Here is a 27,790-nt window from a genome sequence, read left to right as displayed (position 1 = left end):
TTCATACAATGTCCATTATTAGGTCTGAAAATTCTGACTACACAGGCTACCCTACACATCCAAACAAATGTTAAATTATACACAGCAGGGCAATGGAATCAATGAAGAAACTTAGGAAAGACAACTATTTCAAAAAAAAAAATCATGAGGCTATAAGTGAACTGAATGCTGTTATTCACAAACAATTTTTCTTCCTCCCTGAATTCATAGAAACTTTCTCTATTCTTCATATTATTTATTTCTGTGTTTTTTAAAATTCCAAAAATAAGGAATTGAATAAATAACATTTACCCCATCTTTTCTAACTCCACCAACTTCTAACAAAAAAAGTGACTTTATTTCTGAAATGCATCCAAAGTAAAACAGGACTCGGCATGGAAAAAAAACCTTGGATGGCAATTCTAAAAATCACATGTAATAATGGTAAGGGGCCATTCCATCTAAATATGTATATACACACACACACACATTTTGACCAAAATTATAAAGGATCTCCACCTAGAGGACAGCAGGACAAACTGCAGGTTTGTAGGATATTTCACTGTTTTAAATCAACCAACCAAATAACTGAATCATATAAACTATCACCAACCAACATCTAGTCATAGTAGGAAGCAGGGAAAATTGAATTACGAAATTAGGAAAGAAATGTATCTGCCTACTGAATAACACATCACTGCTTGTTAACTCTAAAAGTCCATTCTTTTTAAGAGATATTTGCTCACTCATTTCTTCACTTACTCACTGACTATAAACCCTGAGCATCTATTATGTGTCAGGCACTGTCCTACATTCTGAGGATGTGGTGGTAAATAAGATAGATCTGATGCTTTTTCTTATGGAGTTTAGTGTCTGAAAAGAATGTGTTCATTTTCCTAGATTACAGATATCTAAGAGGAGGGACACATTTTATTAATTTCTGTCTCCTTTTAGTAGCTTATACATAGCAGGCATTTTGTTGAAAAAGTTGATGATAATACTTTGCAGGTGGTGGTGTTTATGTGAGGATTTAAAGTTCTTAAAAGCAGCCTTCATTAAATAGATGTATTAAGTAAAATTTCTAAAATATTTTAAATTAAAATTTGTTTTTAATTTGTTAAAGTACTAAGAAAGCCATCTACTGGAATTTTAATTAAACATTCAGATTTTATTCTAAATCCTTAATTATCAAAACATTTTTGTTCCAGTGGTTATCTAAGAAAAGGCATCTATGATTCTGGAAATAATGAGTACAATTTTTCTTTCTCAGAAAAAAATTACTGAAAGTAAAATTTAGAAAATTTTTTATTATATTTTAAAAACATATTCCTCTTATATGATAAGAAATGGTCAAATCCTACAAGTGATACAATAAAGTTCAGTTCAAGAAAGATGTGTAAAATATAATAAAAATCTAAAGGTAATTATCTAATTGAAAGGTAATTATCTAATGGAAATATTACATACATAAAAAGATTGCCAATATTTTCACATTTTGAAAACCTAATTGAAGGACACGTTCCAATAATGATTTGAACCGTACCTGTAACATTCAATTCGATTTATATGTGTGCATATATATACACACATGTACATTCACAACTCAAATGTTACTTAGGCTGAAAGTTAATGAACGCTATTTTTAGGCTAAAATGACTTAATAACGTATTCTAAGTTGCCATTAGGCTACCAAAAACAAAATCTATAAATCTCAATAACAATCAAGATTTTACACATATAATACTTTTACAGGCCTTCAAAATACTCACAGCTGAATGAGTATGGTGACGACATCAACCTATCCATGATTTGAAATAAACTTTAACACAGGAAAAGTCGTTTACTGTTGATACCAGGAGAGTGAATTCACTTAGGAAATAAGTAATGTTAGTGTGGCTTACTAAGTACCTTGTAGGAGTGTAGCAAGTACTGTAGATTGAGATATAACAAAAAGATGATTTCTGAAATAATATTGGGAAAGAATTTACCAGATGGTATTTTGTATCTTTGTACACCACTGTAATTATGATGCTATAAGGTAATCTTGTCCAACCTGCAGCTCGCAGGCCACATGCCACCCAAGATGGCTTTGAATGGGGGCTTATACAAATTCATAAACTTTCTTAAAACATTATGAGATTTTTTTTTTTCCAGTTCATCAGCTATCATTAGTGCTCGTGTATTTTATATGTGGTCCAAGACAATTCTTCTTTCAGTGTGGCTCAGGGAAGCCAAAAGACTGAACACCCCCCTACTCTAAGGCAGTTGTGAAATGTGTCATACCTCTACTTTTGATCCTACATTCATCAATCCTACACAAATAATTAGTACCTCAATTCCATGGCAAAGTTAGCTCCCTATCCAAAATCTTCAATCATTGTTATCCACATAAGAAGCCAAGCTCTGAATTCTAGGTTATCACAAGCATTTCTAGATCAACAATAAAAAACAAGCTCATAAAAATTTACATAACATTCCACACAAATTCAATTCACACACATCAAAAGACTGGATTATGACAACAGCATGTTTCCTATTCATATAAAAATGTACTCAAAAACTAAAGACATTTACTTCTTAACGTTTTTAATAAGGTATGAGAAACAAAATACAATTTTTTAAATTAAAAAATGCTCCATACATGCCTTTGGTTGCTCTAATTTTATGTGTATTACAGTTGCTCTCCAAAGTAAATGTGTTTTTCATAGTAACTAATCTTTGATATATGATAGTTTCGCTACCGAAAATTATTAACTGAGCTATCCATTTAAACTGGTAATAAGGTACAACTGTGTAAACTCTAGGAAACAATTCAAATGGGGAAATATTTATTTAAAAGATCTGTGATTCATTATACTTCTAAAATTTCCTGGAATTAAAGATAATCATCTTTTGGCTGGGTGCAGTGGCTCACACCTGTAATCCCAGCATTTTGGAAAACCGAGGTGAGTGGATCACTTGAGGTCGGGAGTTTGAGACCAGTCTAACATGGTGAAAACCCATCTGTATTAAAAATACAAGATTAGCCAGACATGGTGGCACACACCTGTTCCAGTTAATGGGGAGGCTGAGGCAGGAGACTCACTTGAACCCAGGAGGCAGGGTTACAGTGAGTCAAGATCACTCATTGCACTACATCCTGGGAAACAACAGCAAAACTCCATCTCAAAAAAAAAAAAGATAATCATCTTTTAGAAGAAGGGAAAAACTTTCCACTTGGGTGTGTTTTGTTGTTTTTTAAACAAATCTGTTAAAATTGACCTAGAAATTGATTTGATTGCTTTTTTTATATTAAAGGTTTTATATATTTTTTTTTTAATGGAGATGAGGTCTTGCTATGTTGCCCAGGCAAGTCTCAAACTCCTGGGCTCAAGCAACTCTCCCACCTCACTCTCCCAAAGTGTTGGGATTACAGGTGTGAGCCACTGCACCTGGCCTAATCCACAAACAGTCTAGAAGCAAACAACCAAACACATGAGAATTTTTCCGAGTGCAAAAATAAATTTCTTTGTGGCATGATTCTATTACAGATCACTGGTATGCCTGATTAAAGTGGACCACAATAAAGATTACATACAGCAGACTTTAAACAATTGCAATCCACTGAAATAACAGCATTTACTAATCTCAGCGAATGCTCAATTTATTGAGCATTACACCTGACCAAATGTCTTAATTCAAACTTTATCCAATCTGAATCATCTGTATAAATCGAAATAACAGTTGTCATACAAACTTCAAGTAATTCTTTCACTTGTACCAGATGATAATTTTATGACGTGCCTATAGATTAACAGATGAGGGAATTAATTTATCTTTTTTCACTTATTAACCAAAATTTTTTTGTTAGCCTAGGCATTCTGCTAGATTTTAGTTACAAATGGAAGCAAGGCAGACATAGTCTTTGCCATCATGGAGCTTACAATCTAGCAAGAGAAACAAATCATTACTTCACTAATTCTTTAAAAAAAAAAGGAACTCTGTGACTAAATAGACAGCTATGAATGGTTCTAATTTAATATAGTAACATGATAATGTTCCAGTTAATATAGTTATATATTGGTAGAAATGAGCTCCACCACTCTCTTTCCAGTAGCTGGAAATCTCCCTTTAATCTGTAAGGATCTTATACAGAATGGACAATCAGAATTTGAACAGATGATTGAAAGTTAAATATGATGTGGGACAGCCAAAAAAAGTTATGTACTCTTCATGGCATTATAAGCAATGCACAACTGACAAAATTATTGTACTCAAAATCTCTGCTTGCTGGCAAAAGCGTATTTTCCATTACTAACCAGGTATGTTGGTCAGATTTTCTTGGATCAATTGTCCAGGTCTAAGCAGAGTCACAGATGTTGTCACAGTCAGACAACATGTCACAGCATGACAAAGAGATACATGCCCAAAGCTATTTAGTGGCAGAGTATGATGTAGAAATCTAGTCTTCTAACTGCAAGGTCAGCGCCTCTCTTCATTATACCAGCCAGCTTTACACGCCCTATCTAGGAATACTGTGTCAGTACAATTTAATATTGCCAATTGACAAAACTGCCAGTACTATAGAAATACTGAAAAATGTCAGCTTTTAATCTATGATCAACTGTAAGTGAAACTATAAACAACACTATGAACAAACATTATTACCTAACATGGAGGCCAATTCTCTGTGATATGGTAAAATGACTGCAAAATTAAAGCACAAACTGTTATGTCTATACTTCACTTAACCATCCAATGAGTCAACTCATTGGAGAAGAAAATAAATCAGATCAGTTTCTTACCATTAAAAGATAAAAATGTTTTACTTTTCAACTACTTGATCTACTGATAATCTGTCTCTTTCTTATGGATAGCCTGTCTCTTCTTTTTGGAAGCACAACAGTAAGAAAAATCACTTATCTCATAAGATATTGTTGATTTATATATTCCTTTTATATAATAATAATTATATTATATTCCTTTAGGTCTTCCATTTTCTATGTAGTCTGAGTTGAGAAGTAAAAGGTAGTTACTGTCATTTGACAGATATCTTTGTATATATTTCCCACATAAAAAACAAAATGAATGTGAGCCACATATAACTTATACTTGAAAATAACATGAAAAGGGGTGAGTAAATACAGTACCTTCATCTGTAACATCCATGTACTTGCATTGGGACTAATCAAGGAAACAACTTGACCCATGGAGAACAAAGAAAAGAGAGGCAGGATGACAGCCCACCTTGGAGTGACACAGAGCAAGGGGAACCTCCCTGGCCCAGGAAGTGGTGAGTGAACGTGTGATCCTGGGAAACCACAGTTCCGTGAAGCCACTCCATTAAGGCCTTCAGTCTGACATATAGATACGGGGAATCTTGGCAAAGCAGCTGCTCAGGCACATGTGAAGACCCAGGAACTCCAAACTTCCCAGCAAAAGTAACTGCAACTCCAGCAAAGCAGGATGTTAGACCCCCGTACATATCCTTAAGAAAAAGGCTGAATCAAGGGGACCAAGTAAGGATGATCTGCAGGTCTCACTTTCATAACACCTCATAGGATAAGACCCACTGGCTTGGAATTCCAGCCAGCCACTAGTAGCAGTTTTGAGTCTACCTGGAATGGAACTCCCAGGGGAAGGGACGGGCTGCCATCTTTCCTGTTTGGGTAACTCAGCTGTTCTGCAGGCTTTGCAGAGTACAAACCAACCAGGGGCAGAGAGGATCCCCCAGCACAGTACAACTGCTTTACCAAAATGTGGTCAGACTGCTGGTTAAGCCAGTTCCCAATCCGTTCCTCCTCACTGGGCAGGACCTCACAACCAGGACCTCCAGCCATCCCTGCTGGTATTTTCCGGCCCACAGAGATTTGAAAATTGCCTGGGACAGAGCTCCCAGAGGGAGGGGTAGGCTGCCATCACTGCTGTTTGGGTGACTTAGCTATTCCAACCAGCAGGCTTTGGAGAGCTAAAGGCAACCATGATGAAAGCGGTACCCCAGCACAGCACAGCTGCTCCAGCAAATTGTGGCCACACTGCTTCTTTAAATAGGTCCCCAATACTGCCCCTCCTCACTGGAAAGAACCTCCCAACTGGGACCTCCAGCCAGCCCTGCTGGTGTTCTCTGGCCTACAGAGATTTGCAGAGTCCCTGGGATAGAACTCCCATAGGGTGTGCAGGCCACCATCTTTGCTCTTTGGGCAACTCAGCAGTTCCAGTCTTGGGTTTGGAGAGACCATGCTGACCCATGGGTGGAAGTGGTACCCCAGCACATCACAGTGGTCCCATGAAAATGTGGTCAGACTGCTTTTTTAAGCAGGCTCCCAGTCCCATTCCTCATCACCAGGTAGAGCTCCCAACTGGGGTCTCCAACCACACCCAGAGGTGTTCTACGGCTGACAGAGGTTTGAGGCCTCCCTAAAACGAAGCTCCCAGGAGGAGGGGCAGGCCGCTACCTTGGCTGATTTATAGCCTTCACTGGTGATACCTCCAGCTACTGAAAAATCCAGGGTGACTAGTGACTAGAGTGGACACCTAGTATATACAAGCAGCCCTGTGGAAAAGTGGTCAGACTTGTTCAAAAAAACAAACCCATCTGAAGGTAAGCAACCTCAAAGACTCAAGTTAGGTAAGCTCACAAAGATGAGAAAGAATCAGCACAAGAATGCTGAAAACTCAAAAAGCCAGAGTGTCCTCTTTTCCTCCAAGTGACCACATCACCTCTCCAACAGGGGTTCAGAATCAGGCTGAGGCTGAGACAGCTGAAATGAAACAAGCAGAATTCAGGATATGGACAGGAACGAAGTTCACTGAGCTAAAGCAATACATTGTAATCCAATGAAAGGAAGCTAAAAATCATGATAAAACATTGCAGGGGTAGACAGATGAAACAGCCAATATAGAGAAGAACATAACAAACCTGATAGAGATGAAAAACACACTACAAGAATTTCATAATGGAATCACAAGTATTAATAGCAGAAGAGACCAAGCAAAGAAGGAATCTCAGAGCTTGAAGACTGGCTTTCTGAAATAAGACACGCTGACAAGAATAGAGAAAAAAAGAATGAAAATGAAGGAACAAAAGCTCCAAGAAGTATGACATTATATAAAGAGACCAAATCTATGACTGACTGGTATATCCGAAAGAGATGAGGAGAATGGTATCAATTTGAAAAAATATTTCAGGATGTCATCCATGAAAACTTTCCTAACCTAGCTAGACAGGCCAACATTCAAACTCAGGAAATGTAGAGAACCCCAGTAAGATACTCATGAGATGATCACCCACAAGACACATAATCATCAGATTCTCCAAGACTGAAATGAAAGAAGTGTTAAAGGCAGCTAGAGAGAAAAGGCCAGGTCACCTACACAGGAAAGCACATCAGAATAACAGCAGACCTCTCAGTGGAAACCCTACAAGCCGGAAGATATTGGGAACCAATATTTAACATTCCTTTTTTTGGGGGCGGGGGATGGCGTCTCACTCTGTCGCCCAGGCTGGAGTGCAATGGCATGATCTCAGCTCACTACAACCTCTGCCCCCTGGGTTTGAGCAATTCCCTTGCCTCAGACTCCCAAATAGCTGGGACTACAGGCATGCAGAACCACACCTGGCTAAGTTTTTTTTTTTTTTCTTTTTTTTAAATAGAGACAGGGTTTCACCACATTGGTCTGGCTGGTCTTGAACTCCTGATCTCAGGTGATCCACTCACCTCCGTCTCCCAAAGTGCTGGTATTACAGGGATGAGCCACCACACCTGGCTAACATTCTTAAAGAAAAGAAATTCCAACCCAAAATTTCATATCAGGCCACACTAAGCTTCATAAGAGAAGGAGAAATAAAATCTTTTTCAGACCAGCAAATGCTGTGGGAATTTGTTACCACCAGACCTGCCTTACAAGAGCTCCTGAAGGAAGTACTAAATATGGAAAGAAAAGACAATTACAAGCCACTACAAAAACACAATGAAGTACACAGACCAGTAATACTATAAAACTTAGTTACATAAACAAGTCTGCAAAATAACCAGCTAGCATCATTATGACAGGATCAAATCCCACACGCATCAATACTAATCTTAAATGTAAATGGGCTAAATGACACAATTAAAAGACACAGAGTGGCAAGTGTGATAAAGAACCACGACCCATTGGTATGCTGTCTTCAAGAGACCCATCTCACATGCAATGATACACATGGGATCAAAATAAAGGGATGGAGAAAAATTTACCAAATAAATGGAAAACAGAAAAAAGCAGGGGTTGTAATCCTAATTTCTGACAAAACAGACTTTACACCAACAAAAAGAAGGGTATTACATAATGGTAAAGGGTTCAATTTGACAATCAAAGTTAACTATCCTAAATACAAACGCACCCAACACAGGAGTACTCAGATTCATAAACCAAGTTCTTAGAGACCTTCAATGAGACTTAAGACTCTTACACAATGATAGTGAGAGACTTTAACACCTCACTGACAATATTAGACAGATTATCAAGACAGAAAATTAACAAATATATATTTAGGATGTGAACTCAGCACTGGATCAAATGGACCTGATAGATATTTACAGAACTCTATACTCCAAAACAACAGAATACAGTGTTCTCATCACCATCTGGTACATACTCTAAAATTGATCACATGGGCCTGGTGCAGTGGCTCACTCCAGTAATCCCAACACTTTGGGAGGCCAATATAGGCAGATGACCTGAGGTTAGGGCTTCGAGACTGGCCTGGCCAACATGGGGAAACCCCATCTCTACTAAAAATACAAAAATTAGCCAGGTGTGATGGCACATCCCTGTAATTCCAGCTAGTCAAGAGGCTGAGGCAGAAGAATTGCTTGAACCCAGGAGGCAGAGGTTGCAGTGAGCCAAGACCATGCCATGGCACTATAGCCTGGGTGACATAGTGAAACTCCATCTCAAAAATAAAATAAAATAAAAGTGATCAAATAATTGGATGTAAAACATCCTCAGTAAAAGCAAAAGAACTGAAATCATAACAAATATTATCTCAAATCACAGAACAATTAAATTAGAAATCAAGATTAAGAAATTAACTCAAAACCATACAACTACATAGAAACTGAATAATCTCCTGAATGATTTTTGGATAAATAATGAAATTAAGGCAGAAATCAGGAAGTTCTTTGAAACTATAGACTACAAAGAAACAACATACCAGAATCTCTAGAACACAGCTAAGGTACTGTGAAGAGGGAAATTTATAGGACTAAATGTCCACATCAAAAGTTAGAAAGATCTCAAGTTAACAACCTAAGATCACAACTAAAAGTACTAGAAAACCAAGAACAAACAAATCACAAAGCTAGCAGAAGACAAGAAACAGTCAAAATCAGAGCTAAACTGAAGAAGATACATGAAAAACCATTCAAAAGATCAACGAATCTAGGAGCTGTTTTTTAAAAAAATTCATAAAATATAGGCTGCTAGTTACACTAAAAAGAAGAAAATAGAGAGTATTCAAATAAACACAATCAGAAATGACAAGAGGGATATTACCACTTGACCCCATAGAAATACAAGTCATCAGAGAATATTATGAACAGCTCAATACACATAAACTAGAAAATCTAGAAGAAATGGATACATTTCTGGACACATACACCCTCCCAAGACTGAACCAGGAAGAAACTGAATCCCTGAACAGACAAATAATGAGTTCTGAAACTGAGGCAGTAATAAATAGCCTACCAACCAAAAAAAAGCCCAGGACCAGATGGATTCACAGCTGAATTCTACTAGATGTACAAAGAACTGGTACAATTCCTACTGATATTATTCCAAAAAATTAAGGAGGGACTCGACTCTAGCTCATTCTATGAAGCCAGCATCGCCCTGATACCAAAACCTGGCAGAGATACAACAAAAAAAGGAAACTTCAGGCCAATAACCTCGATAAACATCAATGCAAAAATCCTCAACAAACTACTAGCCAATCAAATCCAGCAGCACATCAAAAAGCTTATCCACCAGGATCAAGTAAGCTTCACCCCTGGGATGCAAAGTTGATTCTGCATATGCAAATTAATAAATGCTATTCATCACCACAGAACTAAAGACAAAAACCATATGATTATCTTAACAGATGAAGAAAAGGTTTTCAATAAAATTCAACATCCCTTCATGTTAAAAACTCTCAATAAACTAGGTATTGCAGGAACATACCTCAAAATAATAAGAGCCATTTATGATGAATCCACAGCCAACACCATACTGAATGGGCAAAAGTTGGAAGTATTCTCCCTCAAAAACTTGCACAAGACAAAGATGCCCTCTCTCATCACTCCTATTCAACATAGTATTGGAAATTCTAGCCAGTGCAATCAGGCAAGAGAAAGAAATAAAGGGGCTTCCCAATAGGAAGAGAGGAAGTCAAACTATCCCTGATGGCAGATGACATGATCCTATATCTAGAAAACCCCATTCTATCAGCTCAAAAGCTTCTTAACCTGATAAGCAACTTTAGCAAAGTCTCAGGATTCAAAATCAATGTGCAACAATCACTAGCATTCCTATACACTAACAACAGTTAAGCAGAAAGCCTAATCAGGAACAATCTCCCATTCACAACTGCCACAAAAAGAATAAAATACCTAAGAATACAGGTAACTGGGGAGGTGAAAGATCTATACAAGGAGGACTACAAGCCAGTGCTCAAAGAAATTAAAGATGACACAAATAAATGAAAAAATATTCCATGCTCATGGATAGGGAGAATCAATATCATTAAAATGGCGATACTGCCTAAAGCAATTTCTAGATTCAATGCTATTCCCATTAAACTATCAGTGACATTCTTCACAGAACCAGAGAAAACTATTTCAACATTAATATAGAATAAAAAATGAGTCAAACTAACCAAGGCAATTCTAAGCAAAAAGAACAATGCTGGAGGCATCATGCTGCCTGACTTCAAGCTATACTACAGGGCTACAGTAACCAAAACAGCATGGTACTGGAACACAGACCAGTGGAACAGAATAGTGAGTCCAGAAGTAGGACCACACACCTACTACTATCTGATATTTGACAAATCTGACGAAAATAAGCAATGGAAAAATAATTCCCTATTTAATAAAAGGTGCTGGGATAACTGGCTAGCAATATGCAGAAGATTGAAACTGGATCCCTTCCTTCCACCATATACAAAAATTAACACAAGATGGATTAAAGACTAATGTAAAACCGAAAACTATAAAAATCCTGGAAGACACCTAGTCAATACCATTCAGGGCATAGGCAGCAGCAAAGATTTTATAATGAAGATGCCAAAAGCAATTGCAACAAAACACAAATGGACAAATGGGCTCTAATTAAACTAAAGAGTTTTTGCACAGCAAAAGAAACTATCAACAGAGTAAACAGAAAACCTACAGAATGGGAGAAAATTTTTGCAAATTATGCATCCAACAAAGGTCTAATATCCAGCATCTATAATTTAACAAACAAGCTTACAAAGTTAAACAAACTTACAAGAAAAAAAGAAACTTACAAGAAAAAAACAAACAATCCCATTAAAAAGTGGACAACGGACATGAACAGACACTTTTCAAAAGAAGACATACATGCAGTCAACAGTCATATGAAAAAAGCTCAACATCACCGATCACTAGAGAAATGCAAATCAGAACCACAATGAGGTATTATCTCACAATAGTCAGAATGGCTGCTGTTAAAAAGACAAAAAATAACAGATGCTGGTGAGGTTGTGGAGAAGAAAGAATGCTTATACATTGTTGATGGGAATGTAAATTACTTCAGCCACTGTGAAAGACAGTGTGACAATTCCTCAAAGACCTAAAGACAGAACTACCATTTGCCCCAGCAATCCCATTACTGAGTATATACCCAAAGGAACATATATAATTCTATTATATAGACACACACATATGTTCATTGCAGCACTATTCGTAATACTGAAGACAGGGAATTAACCTAAATGTCCATCAATGATATACTGGATAAAGAAAATGTGGTACATAAATACCATGGAATACTATGCAGCCATAAAAAGGAATTAGATCACGTCCTTTGAAGGGACATGAATGGAGCTGGAGGCCATTTTCCTTAGGAAACTAACACAGGAACAGAAAACCAAATACTGCATGTTCTCACTTATAAGTGGAAGCTAAATTATGAGACTACATGGACACATAGAGGGGAAAAACACATACTGGAGCCTTTTGGAGGATGGAGGGTAAGAGGAGAGAGAGGATCAGGAAAAATAACTGATGGGTACTAGGCTTAATACCTGGATGATGAAATAATCCATACAACAAACCCCTATGACACAAGTTTACCTATGTAACAAACCTGCACTTGTATCCCTGAAATTAAAAGTTAAAATTAAAAAAAGAAAATAATGTGTGCTGTATTTCATTAATCAACTGTACCAGTATATGTAAAGATATAGACATACACCTTCATTCTAATGGTCCAGTAGCAATCCCTTAATTTTCTGATATATCAAAATACAAAATAGGTAAATTTCTAAAAATATATGGCCTTATATTAATATCTCCACTGTTACAATTTTTCCCATTACTATTGAAAGTTTATATACTTCATTAAAAGCCATGTAAATATAACTGTAGAAAAATATAAAAAAGTATTAAATTAAGAGAATCACCCCACTGTTTCTATCATACTATACATGGAGTTTAGTAGCTAACACTTTTCTCTTAACAGAATCACCTTATTAAAATGTATATACATACTATATTTGCAAAATACCCCTTTATAGATTTTCATAATTTACTATTCAAACAAAGATAGACATTTTGGTGATTTATTTTTAACATTATAATAAAAACGTGAAAAGAGTCTAATGTTTACAGTCAAAGAGATCCCAATTTATGTATTGCTTCTAACTTTAACAGCTATGTGGCTTTGAGCAAACTGAGCTTCTCTGATCTTATCTCTTGATTATGAAGTGGTTTTAACAAAAATATATGCAAAATGTCTAGTACAGTGCCTGATACATAGTGCTTAGTAAATTATAGCTAGTATAAAAATCTTCAACATATCAATTTATTTCCTTATACTAAATTCTCAGAAGTAAAATTATTCAATTTAAGTTATGATTTCTAAGGCTTTTGATACCGGATTATTTTCTATAATTTGTATAAATGATTATACAAATTTAGCTACTCAACAGCAGTGAGTGTGCTCCTGACCAGAAAAATGTTAAAAGACAAATGAACTTAGGAAATGCAGATTAATGAAAAAGCAATTATCAAAACATAATAAAACTTTAGTATCATTTAATTATATACCACTAATAATTATATCCAATGTAGACTTACCCTGCATGAGGGGCTGCTATCCCTTTATGAGAGGGAGATAAGGTCTGAAGTTTGTTTCCCAAAGAGCTGCTACTTGAAGACACTTTGCCTGAAGGCACACCTTATAATAAAAAAGCATTATTTTTAACAATACTATAAAAAAAAGTTACATAAAACAGAGCATCTAACAAAGAAAACAATGATTTTGTAATAATCTCTGTAACTATAAATCAAGTTTTCATTGAAGACTTTTAAATGGCATTTCCAGGGGACAACATACAGCATCCTTCATTTCTAATTTCTAAATTTCTTTTCTTATAATTTATATATAAATAAAGGTACATATCAGTGGTCCATATCTTCTTCTAACTATTAAGTATTTGTCTACCAAGAACAATTGCCAAGTTCAGAAAGCTATGAAGAGCTAGTGTAAAATGAGAGGAAAATTCTGGATCAAAGAATCAAAAAAGTACTGGGCTGACTATTCTAAACAGATGGTACATCAATAACAACATCTGGGGCAAACATTTAAGCTGAAAAAACAACAAAATAAATGGCCAGGCACCGTGGTGGCTCACGCCAGTAATCTCAGCACTTTGGGAAGCTGAGGTTGGGGGATCACAAGTTCAGGAGATTGAGACTATCCTGGCTAACTTGGTGAAACCCCATCTCTATTAAAAATACAAAAAATTAGGTGGGCATGGTGGCACCCGCCTATAGTCCTAGTTACTCAGGAGGCTAAGGCAGGAGAATCACTCAAACCTGGGAGGCGGAGGTTGCAGTGAGCCGACACTGCACCCTGCACTCCAGCCTGGGCGACAGAGCAACACTCTGTCTCAAAAAAAAAAAAAAAGTTAAAAGTAGAAACTACTCAAAGTTATCTTATTTTCAGAAATAATTACTTATCTTTTACATCTCTTCTTAATTATAAATCTATCTTAATACTCCAAAATAGACCACTATCTTTATTTCCTGCTCTGCCAACATGGTTTTAAAAACAAATCAAGTTGCTTTACGGCTATCATTACCTACAACAGTTTTGCCAGTGCCACTTGGCTGCGGTAATCGTGAAGATCCTGATGATGCAGTTCCAGGAGAATTTGACTTTTTAAGTGCGGGTGGCTTATACTAAAATAATGAAAAAAAATTTTTTAATCAACATCACTTTTTGATTATGGATTGTAAACTAGTGGTTCAAAACTTAACATTCTTTGGGTTTAGGATTTCGGTCTTATAAGATGAAAAGAGTTATGGAGATGAATGGTGATGATGGTTGCACATCATTAATGTATTGAGATACACTTGTAAGTACACACTGAATTGTACTCTCAAAAATGATTAAGATGGTAAAGTTCCTGCTACATGTATTATACCACAGTAAAAAAAAAAATTGGAAATAGCTCACATTCCCTTAAATGAACAGTCTTTTTATTAGCTACTGAATTATACAAATTGAGGAAGTATGGATTAAAATATGTCACCTCGAAAGTTTTCTAAAATAGACTCCCTCTCAGATGTTCCACTGCTAAAACAAACTAACAGCAACTTTTCCAGTTCACAGGAAAAAGAAAAAAGGTCTAATGGAAAATACTTCCTCAAAGTTAAGATTGTAATCACCAAATAAACATTAGTAGAAAAACTTAGAAACAGCTGGTGATGCTCACTTGGTGGTGCAGCTTTAAAGGTTAAGATTTTTACATGTTCCTAGATGTGGTTTTATATTCCATATATATAATTCAGCCATATTTCCTACTGATAAAAATCATAAGATGACCTATTACCTGAACAAGTTTTACAACAGCTGCCTTATGGATTTCCCCGATATGAAGAGAAAGAGCTAATTCTGGCTTCACTATCCTCACCAGACCACCTTAAATTAATGGAGTATGGATTGACATAAGTCAAGATATTTCAGCTTATCTTGGATTTTTATATTTCTCTACTTGTCTAAAGAGATATCTTTATTAATTTTATTTTACTTTCTCTTTTTGAGCCAAATTTTGCTCAGTTACCTGACTATAATAAAGTATTTTACTGATCACCTGCTTCAATAGCAAGAAATGAACTTGCCCAGGGTTATGCCCCAACTTCACAACAGAGCAGGAATTTACACTCATGCTGGTTCTAGCCCAATGCTTCAACCGTAAGGTGAAAATCTTACTTGCATATGTGCTTGGAATTTAGCCCAATACGGTTCAAGATTTCATGTGAAAAATTGGTTTTAAACATCATTTTCAAAAATCAAATCATATTTTATAACCAATAATCAATATAAAATTTAAGATGCACTACTACCAAAAACCGCTAGCTAAAATCAATTCTGAAGTCAAACATTATATCCTTCTAACTCTGCATGTGAATTTTTAAAAAGTTAAATCTTGATAAAGGATCACACAAAAAAAGTAGCATGTACATTTTGCACTATTATGCCAGCATCTGAAAAATAGAAAACTGAAACCTTCAGTAAATGTCTTTCAAATTAACAAATGTCTATGAGACTTTGGGAGATGAACCATATCATGATACTGATTTTTTAAAATCTTAGAGGTGCGGAGGGGGGTGGAGCAAGATGGCCGAATAGGAACAGCTCCAGTCTCCAACTCCCAGCGCGAGTAACACAGAAGACCGGTGATTTCTGCATTTTCAACTGAGGTACTGGGGTCATCTCTCTAGGGAGTGCCGGACAATCGGTGCTGGTCAGCTGCTGCAGCCTGACCAGCGTGAGCTGAAGCAGGGCGAGGCATCGCCTCACCTGGAAGCGCAAGGGGGAAGGAAATCCGTTTTCCTAGCCAGGGGAACTGAGACACATAACACCTGGAAAATCGCGTAACTCCCACCCCAATACTGCGCTTTAAGGAAACAGGCACACCAGGAGAATATATCCCACACCTGGCCGGGAGGGTCCCACGCCCACGGAGCCTCCCTCACTGCTAACACAGCCGTCTGCGGCGATCTATCCGCAAGGCAGCAGCGAGGCTGGGGGAGGGGCGCCCGCCATTGCTGAGGCTTAAGTAGGTAAACAAAGCCGCTGGGAAGCTCGAACTGGGTGGAGCTCACAGCAGCTCAAGGAAACCTGCCTGTCTCTGTAGACTCCACCTCTGGGGACAGCCCACAGCTGAGGTCCAATAGGGAAAGCAGCGGGGGCGGTGCAGAGGCGAACGACTCTGTCTGACAGCTTTGGGGAGAGCCGTGGATCTCCCAACGCGGAGGTTGAGATCCGAGAACGGACAGACTGCCTGCTCAGGTGGGTCCCTGACCCCTGAGTAGCCTAGCTGGGAGACATCCCCCACTGGGGCAGTCTGACACCCCACACCTCACAGGGTGGAGTCATCCCTGAGAGGAAACTTCCAAAGGAAGAATCAGACAGGTACACTCGCTGCTCAGCAATATTCTATCTTTGGCAACCTCTGCTGCTGATACCCAGGCAAACAGGGTCTGGAGTGGTCCTCAAGCAATCTCCAACAGACCAACAGACAGTCCTTCTGACTGTCAGACGGAAAACTATCAAACAGGAAGGACACCTATACCAAAACCCCATCAGTACGTCACCATCATCAAAGACCAGAGACAGATAAAACCACAAAGATGGGGAAAAAGCAGGGCAGAAAAGCTGGAAATTCAAAAAATAAGAGCGCATCTCCCCCTGCAAAGGAGCGCAGCCCATCGCCAGCAACGGATCAAAGCTGGTCAGAGAATGACTTTGACGAGATGAGAGAAGAAGGCTTCAGTCCATCAAACTTCTCAGAGCTAAAGGAGGAATTACGTACCCAGCGCAAAGAAACTAAAAATCTTGAAAAAAAAGTGGAAGAATTGACAGCTAGACTAATTAATGCAGAGAAGATCATAAACGAAATGACAGAGATGAAAACCATGACACGAGAAATACGTGACAAATGCACAAGCTTCGGTAACCGACTCGATCAACTGGAAGAAAGAGTATCAGCGATTGAGGATCAAATGAATGAAATGAAGCGAGAAGAGAAACCAAAAGAAAAAAGAAGAAAAAGAAATGAACAAAGCCTGCAAGAAGTATGGGATTATGTAAAAAGACCAAATCTACGTCTGATTGGGGTGCCTGAAAGTGAGGGGGAAAATGGAACCAAGTTGGAAAACACTCTTCAGGATATCATCCAGGAGAACTTCCCCAACCTAGTAGGGCAGGCCAACATTCAAATTCAGGAAATACAGAGAACGCCACAAAGATACTCCTCCAGAAGAGCAACTCCAAGACACATAATTGCCAGATTCACCAAAGTTGAAATGAAGGAAAAAATCTTAAGGGCAGCCAGAGAGAAAGGTCGGGTTACCCACAAAGGGAACCCCATCAGACTAACAGCAGATCTCTCGGCAGAAACTCTACAAGCCAGAAGAGAGTGGGGGCCAATATTCAATGTTCTTAAAGAAAAGAATTTTCAACCCAGAATTTCATATCCAGCCAAACTAAGTTTCATCAGTGAAGGAGAAATAAAATCCTTTACAGATAAGCAAATGCTTAGAGATTTTGTCACCACCAGGCCTGCCTTACAAGAGACCCTGAAGGAAGCCCTAAACATGGAAAGGAACAACCGGTACCAGCCATTGCAAAACATGCCAAAATGTAAAGACCATCGAGGCTAGGAAGAAACTGCATCAACTAATGAGCAAAATAACCAGTTAATATCATAATGACAGGATCAAGTTCACACATAACAATATTAACCTTAAATGTAAATGGACTAAATGCTCCAATTAAAAGACACAGACTGGCAAACTGGATAAAGAGTCAAGACCCATCAGTCTGCTGTATTCAGGAGACCCATCTCACATGCAGAGACATACATAGGCTCAAAATAAGGGATGGAGAAAGATCTACCAAGCAAATGGAGAACAAAAAAAAGCAGGGGTTGCAATCCTAGTCTCTGATAAAACAGACTTTAAACCATCAAAGATCAAAAGAGACAAAGAAGGCCATTACATAATGGTAAAGGGATCAATTCAACAGGAAGAGCTAACTCTCCTAAATATATATGCACCCAATACAGGAGCACCCAGATTCATAAAGCAAGTCCTTAGAGACCTACAAAGAGACTTAGACTCCCATACAATAATAATGGGAGATTTCAACACTCCACTGTCAACATTAGACAGATCAACGAGACAGAAAGTTAACAAGGATATCCAGGAATTGAACTCATCTCTGCACCAAGCGGACCTAATAGACATCTATAGAACTCTCCACCCCAAATCAACAGAATATACATTCTTCTCAGCACCACATCGCACTTATTCCAAAATTGACCACATAATTGGAAGTAAAGCACTCCTCAGCAAATGTACAAGAACAGAAATTATAACAAACTGTCTCTCAGACCACAGTGCAATCAAACTAGAACTCAGGACTAAGAAACTCAATCAAAACCGCTCAACTACATGGAAACTGAATAACCTGCTCCTGAATGACTACTGGGTACATAACGAAATGAAAGCAGAAATAAAGATGTTCTTTGAAACCAATGAGAACAAAGATACAACATACCAGAATCTCTGGGACACATTTAAAGCAGTGTGTAGAGGGAAATTTATAGCACTAAATGCCCACAAGAGAAAGCAGGAAAGATCTAAAATTGACACTTTAACATCACAATTAAAAGAACTAGAGAGGCAAGAGCAAACACATTCAAAAGCTAGCAGAAGGCAAGAAATAACTAAGATCAGAGCAGAACTGAAGGAGATAGAGTCACAAAAAACCCTCCAAAAAATCAATGAATCCAGGAGTTGGTTTTTTGAAAAGATCAACAAAATTGACAGACCGCTAGCAAGACTAATAAAGAAGAAAAGAGAGAGGAATCAAATAGACGCAATAAAAAATGATAAAGGGGATATCACCACCGACCCCACAGAAATACAAACAACCATCAGAGAATACTATAAATGCCTCTACGCAAATCGACTAGAAAATCTAGAAGAAATGGATAATTTCCTGGACACTTACACTCTCCCAAGACTGAACCAGGAAGAAGTTGAATCCCTGAATAGACCAATAACAGGCTCTGAAATTGAGGCAACAATTAATAGCCTACCCACGAAAAAAAGTCCAGGACCAGATGGATTCACAGCTGAATTCTACCAGAGGTACAAGGAGGAGCTGGTACCATTCCTTCTGAAACTATTCCAATCAATAGAAAAAGAGGGAATCCTCCCTAACTCATTTTATGAGGCCAACATCATCCTGATACCAAAGCCTGGCAGAGACACAACAAAAAAAGAGAATTTTAGACCAATATCCCTGATGAACATCGATGCAAAAATTCTCAATAAAATACTGGCAAACCGGATTCAGCAGCACATCAAAAAGCTTATCCACCATGATCAAGTGGGCTTCATCCCTGGGATGCAAGGCTGGTTCAACATTCGCAAATCAATAAACGTAATCCAGCATATAAACAGAACCAAAGACAAGAACCACATGATTATCTCAATAGATGCAGAAAAGGCTTTTGACAAAATTCAACAGCCCTTCATGCTAAAAACGCTCAATAAATTCGGTATTGATGGAACGTACCTCAAAATAATAAGAGCTATTTACGACAAACCCACAGCTAATATCATACTGAATGGGCAAAAACTGGAAAAATTCCCTTTGAAAACTGGCACAAGACAGGGATGCCCTCTCTCACCACTCCTATTCAACATAGTGTTGGAAGTTCTGGCTAGGGCAATCAGGCAAGAGAAAGAAATCAAGGGTATCCAGTTAGGAAAAGAAGAAGTCAAATTGTCCCTGTTTGCAGATGACATGATTGTATATTTAGAAAAACCATCGTCTCAGCCCAAAATCTCCTTAAGCTGATAAGCAACTTCAGCAAAGTCTCAGGATACAAAATTAATGTGCAAAAATCACAAGCATTCTTATACACCAGTAACAGACAAGCAGAGAGCCAAGTCAGGAATGAACTTCCATTCACAATTGCTTCAAAGAGAATAAAATACCTAGGAATCCAGCTTACAAGGGATGTAAAGGACCTCTTCAAGGAGAACTACAAACCACTGCTCAGTGAAATCAAAGAGGACACAAACAAATGGAAGAACATACCATGCTCATGGATAGGAAGAATCAATATCGTGAAAATGGCCATACTGCCCAAGGTTATTTATAGATTCAATGCCATCCCCATCAAGCTACCAATGAGTTTCTTCACAGAATTGGAAAAAACTGCTTTAAAGTTCATATGGAACCAAAAAAGAGCCCGCATTGCCAAGACAATCCTAGGTCAAAAGGACAAAGCTGGAGGCATCACGCTACCTGACTTCAAACTATACTACAAGGCTACAGTAACCAAAACAGCATGGTACTGGTACCACAACAGAGAAATAGACCAGTGGAACAGAACAGAGTCCTCAGAAATAATACCACACATCTACAGCCATCTGATCTTTGACAAACCTGACAAAAACAAGAAATGGGGAAAGGATTCCCTATTTAATAAATGGTGCTGGGAAAATTGGCTAGCCACAAGTAGAAAGCTGAAACTGGATCCTTTTCTTACCCCTTATACGAAAATTAATTCAAGATGGATTAGAGACTTAAATGTTAGACCTAATACCATAAAAACCCTAGAAGAAAATCTAGGTAGTACCATTCAGGACATAGGCATGGGCAAGGACTTCATGTCTAAAACACCAAAAGCAACGGCAGCAAAAGCCAAAATTGACAAATGGGATCTCATTAAACTAAAGAGCTTTTGCACAGCAAAAGAAACTACCATCAGAGTGAACAGGCAACCTACAGAATGGGAGAAAATTTTTGCAACCTACTCATCTGACAAAGGGCTAATATCCAGAATCTACAAAGAACTCAAACAAATATACAAGAAAAAAACAAACAACCCCATCAAAAAGTGGGGAAAGGATATGAACAGACATTTCTCAAAAGAAGACATCCATACAGCCAACAGACACATGAAAAAATGCTCGTCATCACTGGTCATCAGAGAAATGCAAATCAAAACCACAATGAGATACCATCTCACACCAGTTAGAATGGCAATCATTAAGAAGTCAGGAAACAATAGATGTTGGAGAGGATGTGGAGAAATAGGAACACTTTTACACTGTTGGTGGGATTGTAAACTAGTTCAACCATTATGGAAAACAGTATGGCGATTCCTCAAGGATCTAGAACTAGATGTACCATATGACCCAGCCATCCCACTACTGGGTATATACCCAAAGGATTATAAATTACTCTACTACAAAGACACATGCACACGTATGTTTATTGCGGCACTATTCACAATAGCAAAGACTTGGAATCAACCCAAATGTCCATCTGTGACAGACTGGATTAAGAAAATGTGGCACATATACACCATGGAATACTATGCAGCCATCAAAAAGGATGAGTTTGCGTCCTTTGTAGGGACATGGATGCAGCTGGAAACCATCATTCTTAGCAAACTATCACAAGAAGAGAAAACCAACACCGCATGTTCTCACTCATAGGTGGGAACTGAACAATGAGATCACTTGGACTCGGGAAGGGGAACATCACACACTGGGGCCTATCATGGGGAGGGGGGAGGAGGGAGGGATTGCATTGGGGAGTTATACATGATATAAACGTTATGCACATGTACCCTAGAACTTAAAGTATAATAAAAAATAAAAAAATAAAAAAATAAAAAAATAAAAAAAAAAAAAAAAAAAAAAAAAAAGAAAAAAAAAAAAAAAAAATCTTAGAGGTGCTTCTGGTTTAAAAGGGCTTCTGGGCCACTATATAAATAGGGAGAGAGAAAGACACATTAGAAAAAAACTTAAAATTATAGCAACAGGGAAAAAAAAATCTAACAAAGATTTGTCAAACTATGAGAGGTATGTCTATAAAAACAGAGTTTATAAAATCAGATTAGGAAACACTCAAATTGTGCAAATAATCAAAAAAGAGCAAAATGATTAGCATAAACAAAGTGTGCTGATGTGGCCTATTACATATTGAGTGGTCAAGTCTTTAGGCAGGACACAGGCAGAAAGGTTTCTGGTAGCATTACATAATGGAGACTAAAGATGTTTATGTTTATAATAGAAATTATTAACAACTTAATGGCTTACAAATACTTAGGCAGGACATGTCTCCAAAAAACGTTTTGCTTTTCCCCTCTCTATATAAGACTTACGACTATTTTACTAAATTTTATTGTTGAATTTTCTGAGATATTCAGAAGCTAGAACAACCTTATCTATATCCTATAATATTTCCCATTACTTTCAACAAGAACTAGTCAGGTTAGTTTCCTTTCCGAATACCACTTGTATAAAACATTATTCACCTCTCCCCCAGTATCTTGCTGTTTCCCTGACCTAGATAATCTGACTCCTTCCTTTCTGAGCTATATTCTGTCTATTCTACAACATCAAGCTGAAAGTCTACTGGTACATAAAGACTTTCAGAATGACTCTATCAATCAAGTTTTGTGTGCTATTATGAAGACTTTCAGAATGACTCTATCAACCAATAATTTTATATAAATCAATTTTAATGATGAGGAGAATGAAATCATTTTATACAATTATATTCAACATATTTCTTTCATTCATTATTATTTGGTAATTATTATTTTGTGTTTTTATGCTGCTCACAAATCTCATACATTTCCTCGCAAAAATATTTATACAAAGACTAATGACTAATGAAATTGGAAAAAGTCTAAAGAACTTGCAGGACATCCATTTCTGACAAAATGGTAGAATTTACTATTTAGACCAACCTTCAACTAACAACTAAAAATGCTCAGGAAAGAATAAGAAATCATTGTAAAAGCACTGAATGTCAAATGAGAGGAAAAGAAGAAATTTCCAGGCCAAAGCATATGGGATTATAATAACGACCTGAACATCACATGGATTTGCTGTATAAATTTGCATTATTAGGCTGGTCAAGCAAACTAAGTCAATAATTTAATTTCAAATGTTTCCAGACTGATAACACTCATAGATACCTAAAAGGAATAAGCACACATCTTCTCTGGAAGAAGGCATGAACGATAATTATGAATAATTTTTTACTTGTAACAAGTGGTAAAGGTCAATAATAATCAGGGAAATAAGGATATAAGGAACCTGAATGAGAAAAAAAAAAAACAAGGAACATATCCATACAGGTCACCTGATACTGCTATTAATTATCAGACACACATTACAACAATTATGAGTACTACATTTAAAGAAATAGGAGAAAACTATGAATATATTAATAGAAAATTACAAACTATAAAAAAACAAGAAATTAGAAAAATAGCCAGCCAACTGCAAGAAATTAAAAACACAATAACAAATTACAAGCTCAATGTTGGAGGAGTGAAGTGGCTATATAACCATCCTACAGATAGCAATTACAACAAAACAGATGACTGGAAACCACTGGAAAACCTACACTGTACACCCTGGATTTAACCACCTACACTTAGAACTCCTTACTGCTCCTCGCCTAAAAAAGGAAAGAAAGTAAAAACACTTTGCAAACAAACAAAACAGAAATTGATATATAAATAGCCTACCATGTGATGTCTAGTTTTCAACCAAACATTACTAGCAAAGAAACAGAAAACATGATCCATATTTAGCAAAAATGTCAACAGAAACTAACTGCAAATGAACACAGGTGGCAGATTTAGTAGTTAAGGATCAAATAATAATAATAATAAATAAGACTGAACTATAGGGATTGGAATTGGAGAAATTAAGCCAGGCACAGGCATATGAATACCACATGTCCTCACTTACATGTAGAATCTAAAACAATGGAACTCTAAGCAGCAGAGAACTGAATGGTAGTTACCAGAGGCTAGAATGAGGGGGAAAGGGGGGAAAGAATAAGGAGAAGATGATGGTCAAAGGCGTAAGTTTTTGTTGTGGTCTTTATTTTGAGATATACTGCATAGCATGGTGAATACCGTAAATGATAACGTATCATACCTTTCAAAATTGCAAAGAGAAAACATTTTCAAATGTTCTTACCACAAAAAAATGGTAAGCACTTGAGGTGACAGTATGTTAATTAGCTTGATTTCATCATTCCACATTGCATTCATGAATCATAATATCACTTTTTACCCCATAAATATATACAACTATAATCTGCAAATTTATAATTTCAATAAATATATATAATAAGGCAGTAAGTATAACAATACAAATCAAGAGTACTGATAGGCTTACAATGTCTAGAGTTACATATATGAAACAATAGCACTAACCGGTCAGAGATAAATAAAAATATCCATAGATATGGGTAAGTCAAAGATGCATTTTTTATTCCTAGAGCAATCACTTTTAAAAACTGCAAAGAGTTATAGCTAGAAAGCCAATAAAGAAAATGAAATCTTATGAATACAAAAGGGAAAATAAATGATGACTTTTTAAAAAAATTACAAAAAGAGAAAACAGATGACAGACCTAAACATAACCAAATCAATAATTGCATCAAATGTAAATGACAGGCAATTTGACCAACCAGATGAAGTTAGTAGATTTGATTTTAAAAAAAGAAATACAAAAACCATTTATAGCAAGGCAAAAACACATACATAAGTTAAGGAACAGAGAGAAAAGAAGTGAGCATAATTATGCTAAAATGGCTATATTCTTATCACATGAAACATACTGCAACACAAAGAATATTGCCACAGACAAAAAGGAACACTTCATAATGATAAAAGGGTCAATAAATGGGGAAGACATAACAATTTATAAGTGCATATGCAAACAATAAGAGAAATTCAAAATTTTGAATCAAAAGCAGGCAAAACTAAAGAGAAATGTAAAAAAGTCATAATTTTAACATATTTCCCTCAGTAATTGATGGAACATCATACACAATGGTGAGAAACAATGCTTTTCACCTAAGAACAGAAAAACAAGGCAAGGAGGTCCACTCTCATTACCTCTATTAAACATTAGTCTAGCCCATGTAGTAAATATCAAAAAAGAAATAAAAGCCAAAAGGTTGGAGGGAAGAAAATAAAACTGTCCTTATTTACAGGTGATATGACTGTATACATAGAAAAGTCCTAAGAAATCTATAAGAAGACTATTATTAGTAAATGAATTTAGCAAAATAGCAGGGTATAAGATTAATATACAAAAATCCAGTTTTTTTAAACAACTAAAAATGAAATAAAATAAAATTCCATTTACAAGATCATCCATATACATGATATATTTGGAAAAATCCAACAAAATATGTGTATGACCTATATAATATAAACTACAAAACACTGCTAAAATAAAACCTAAATGGGCCGGACGCGGTGGCTCAAGCCTGTAATCCCAGCACTTTGGGAGGCCAAGACAGGCGGATCACGAGGTCAGGAGATCGAGACCATCCTGGCTAACATGGTGAAACTCCGTCTCTACTAAAAATACAAAAAAAAAAAACTAGCTGGGCGAGGTGGCGGGCGCCTATAGTCCCAGCTACTCCGGAGGCTGAGGCAGGAGAATGGCGTAAACCCGGGAGGCAGAGCTTGCAGTGAGCTGAGATCCGGCCACTGCACTCCAGCCAGGGCGACAGAGCAAGACTCCATCTCAAAAAAAAAAAAAAAAACCTAAATGATCAGAAAATATAGCAGGTTCATGAACTGAACAATTCAATACTGTTAAAATGTCAATTCTCCTCAAATTGATTTATGAATTTAATATAATCTCAGTCAAATGCTAGAAGTCATTTTTTGTAGATGTTGACTAGTCAATTATAAAATGTATATATAAGCATAAATCAAGAATAGCCAAAGATAATTTTTTTTTTTTTTTTTTTTTGAGACAGAGTCTTGCTCTGTCGTCCAGGCTGGAGTGCAGTGGTGCGATCTAGGCTCACGGCAAGCTCATCCTCCTGGGTTCACACCATTCTCCCGCCTCAGCCTCCCTCAGCTGGGACTACAGGTGCCCGCCACCATGCCCGGCTAATTTTTTGTATTTTTATAAGAGACGGGGTTTCACCATGTTAGCCAGGATGGTCCTGATCTCCTGACATCGTGATCTGCCCACCTCGGCCTCCCAAAGTGCTGGGACTACAGGTGTGAGCCACTGCACCTGGCTTGCCAAAGAAAACTTTAAAAGGAATTCAAGTAGGAAAATTTAGACGACTTGATTTTAAGACTTATTAAGGTTCACTATTCAGTATAGTGAGAATGCGGTATTGACTAAAGGACAGGGATATAAATCAATGGAACTGAACAGCATGTCCTGAAATACACCCATACATTTATATTCAACTGATTTCCAACCAAGGTGTCTCGGTAATTCATCAGGGAAAGAAAAGTCCTTTAAACAAATTGTGCTAAAACAATAGAATATCCACATAGAAAATAAAAGGAAAACCTGCCCCTTACTTCACACTATACACAAATACTAGCCTAAAATGATTTATAGATGTAAGAGCTAAAAACATAAAACTTATAGAAGACATGGGAGAAAAATCTTTGCAACCCTAGTACAGGCAAAGATTTCTTTGATACAACATAAGGAGCATAAATCGTAAAGAATTAATAAATTGGACTTAATCACATTTTAAAATTTTTGCTCTTCAAAAGACATCCTTAAGAAAATGAAAAGCCATGTCACAGGATGGGAGAAAATATTCTTAATACACATCTGAGAAAAGACCAAGAATATATAACAAGCTCTTTCATTCAATCTAAAAACATGTATACGGCCGGGCGCGGTGGCTCAAGCCTGTAATCCCAGCACTTTGGGAGGCCGAGACGGGCGGATCACGAGGTCAGGAGATCGAGACCATCCTGGCTAACACGGTGAAACCCCGTCTCTACTAAAATATACAAAAAACTATCCGGGCGAGGTGGCGGGCGCCTGTAGTCCCAGCTACTCGGGAGGCTGAGGCAGGAGAATGGCGTGAACCCAGGAGGCGGAGCTTGCAGTGAGCTGAGATCCGGCCACTGCACTCCAGCCCCGGTGACAGAGTGAGACTCCGTCTCAAAAAAAAAAAAAACATGTATACATATATAGTTTTTTTATATATTATGTATGTATATATACAAAACGTGCTAAGACAATAGAATATCCACACAGAAAAAAAGGAACAGTTGCCCCTTACTTCACACTATACACAATTAGCTTGAAATGATTTACAGATAAAAGAGCTAAAAGTATACAACTGTTATATAAAACTATATATATAACTATATATATATATATAAAAGCAGGTGAGAAAAATACAGTCTAATGTCATGAAAAGCATAAACAATAATCTATGAAAGTCAATGAGCTATTTTCTCATTTATAGCAATTATTAAAACTGAACTTATCACCTGTGTCCGAGAAGTTGGTTTTCCTTTGGTATCTGTAGAAAATTTGCCTTTATTACTAATACGTGCTGCCTGTTCTTTACAGAAATTTATATGTCTATCAGCTGCATTTTCATTGAATCTCCTCTGACAATATGGACACTGAATATAATCTATAAGTGATAAAAACAGAAACAGATTAATAGCATAGTACTTGAAATGGACATTAAAAAATCTTAA

General features: G+C 37.0%; 1 protein-coding gene across 3 annotated transcripts in view; it reads right to left on the bottom strand.

The window, feature by feature from the left end:
• ZC2HC1A (zinc finger C2HC-type containing 1A) overlaps window positions 1-27,790 on the bottom strand; it is a 59,050-nt gene that overhangs the window by 9,030 nt on the left and 22,230 nt on the right. For all 3 annotated transcript variants that reach the window (XM_033203404.1, XM_033203405.1, XM_033203406.1), the window contains exons 5-7: window positions 27,575-27,723; window positions 14,309-14,408; window positions 13,302-13,401 (exon numbers count right to left, since the gene is read on the bottom strand). In XM_033203404.1, coding sequence (XP_033059295.1) covers window positions 13,302-13,401; window positions 14,309-14,408; window positions 27,575-27,723 — 349 coding nt within the window. The remainder of the gene's footprint in view (window positions 1-13,301; window positions 13,402-14,308; window positions 14,409-27,574; window positions 27,724-27,790) is intronic.

Source organism: Trachypithecus francoisi, unplaced genomic scaffold, assembly GCF_009764315.1.
Source record: "Trachypithecus francoisi isolate TF-2019V2 unplaced genomic scaffold, Tfra_2.0 Lachesis_group7, whole genome shotgun sequence".
NCBI lineage: Eukaryota > Metazoa > Chordata > Mammalia > Primates > Cercopithecidae > Trachypithecus > Trachypithecus francoisi.
The sequence above is the reverse complement of the archived record's forward strand: the minus strand, read 5'-3'. Positions and strand labels throughout refer to the sequence as shown.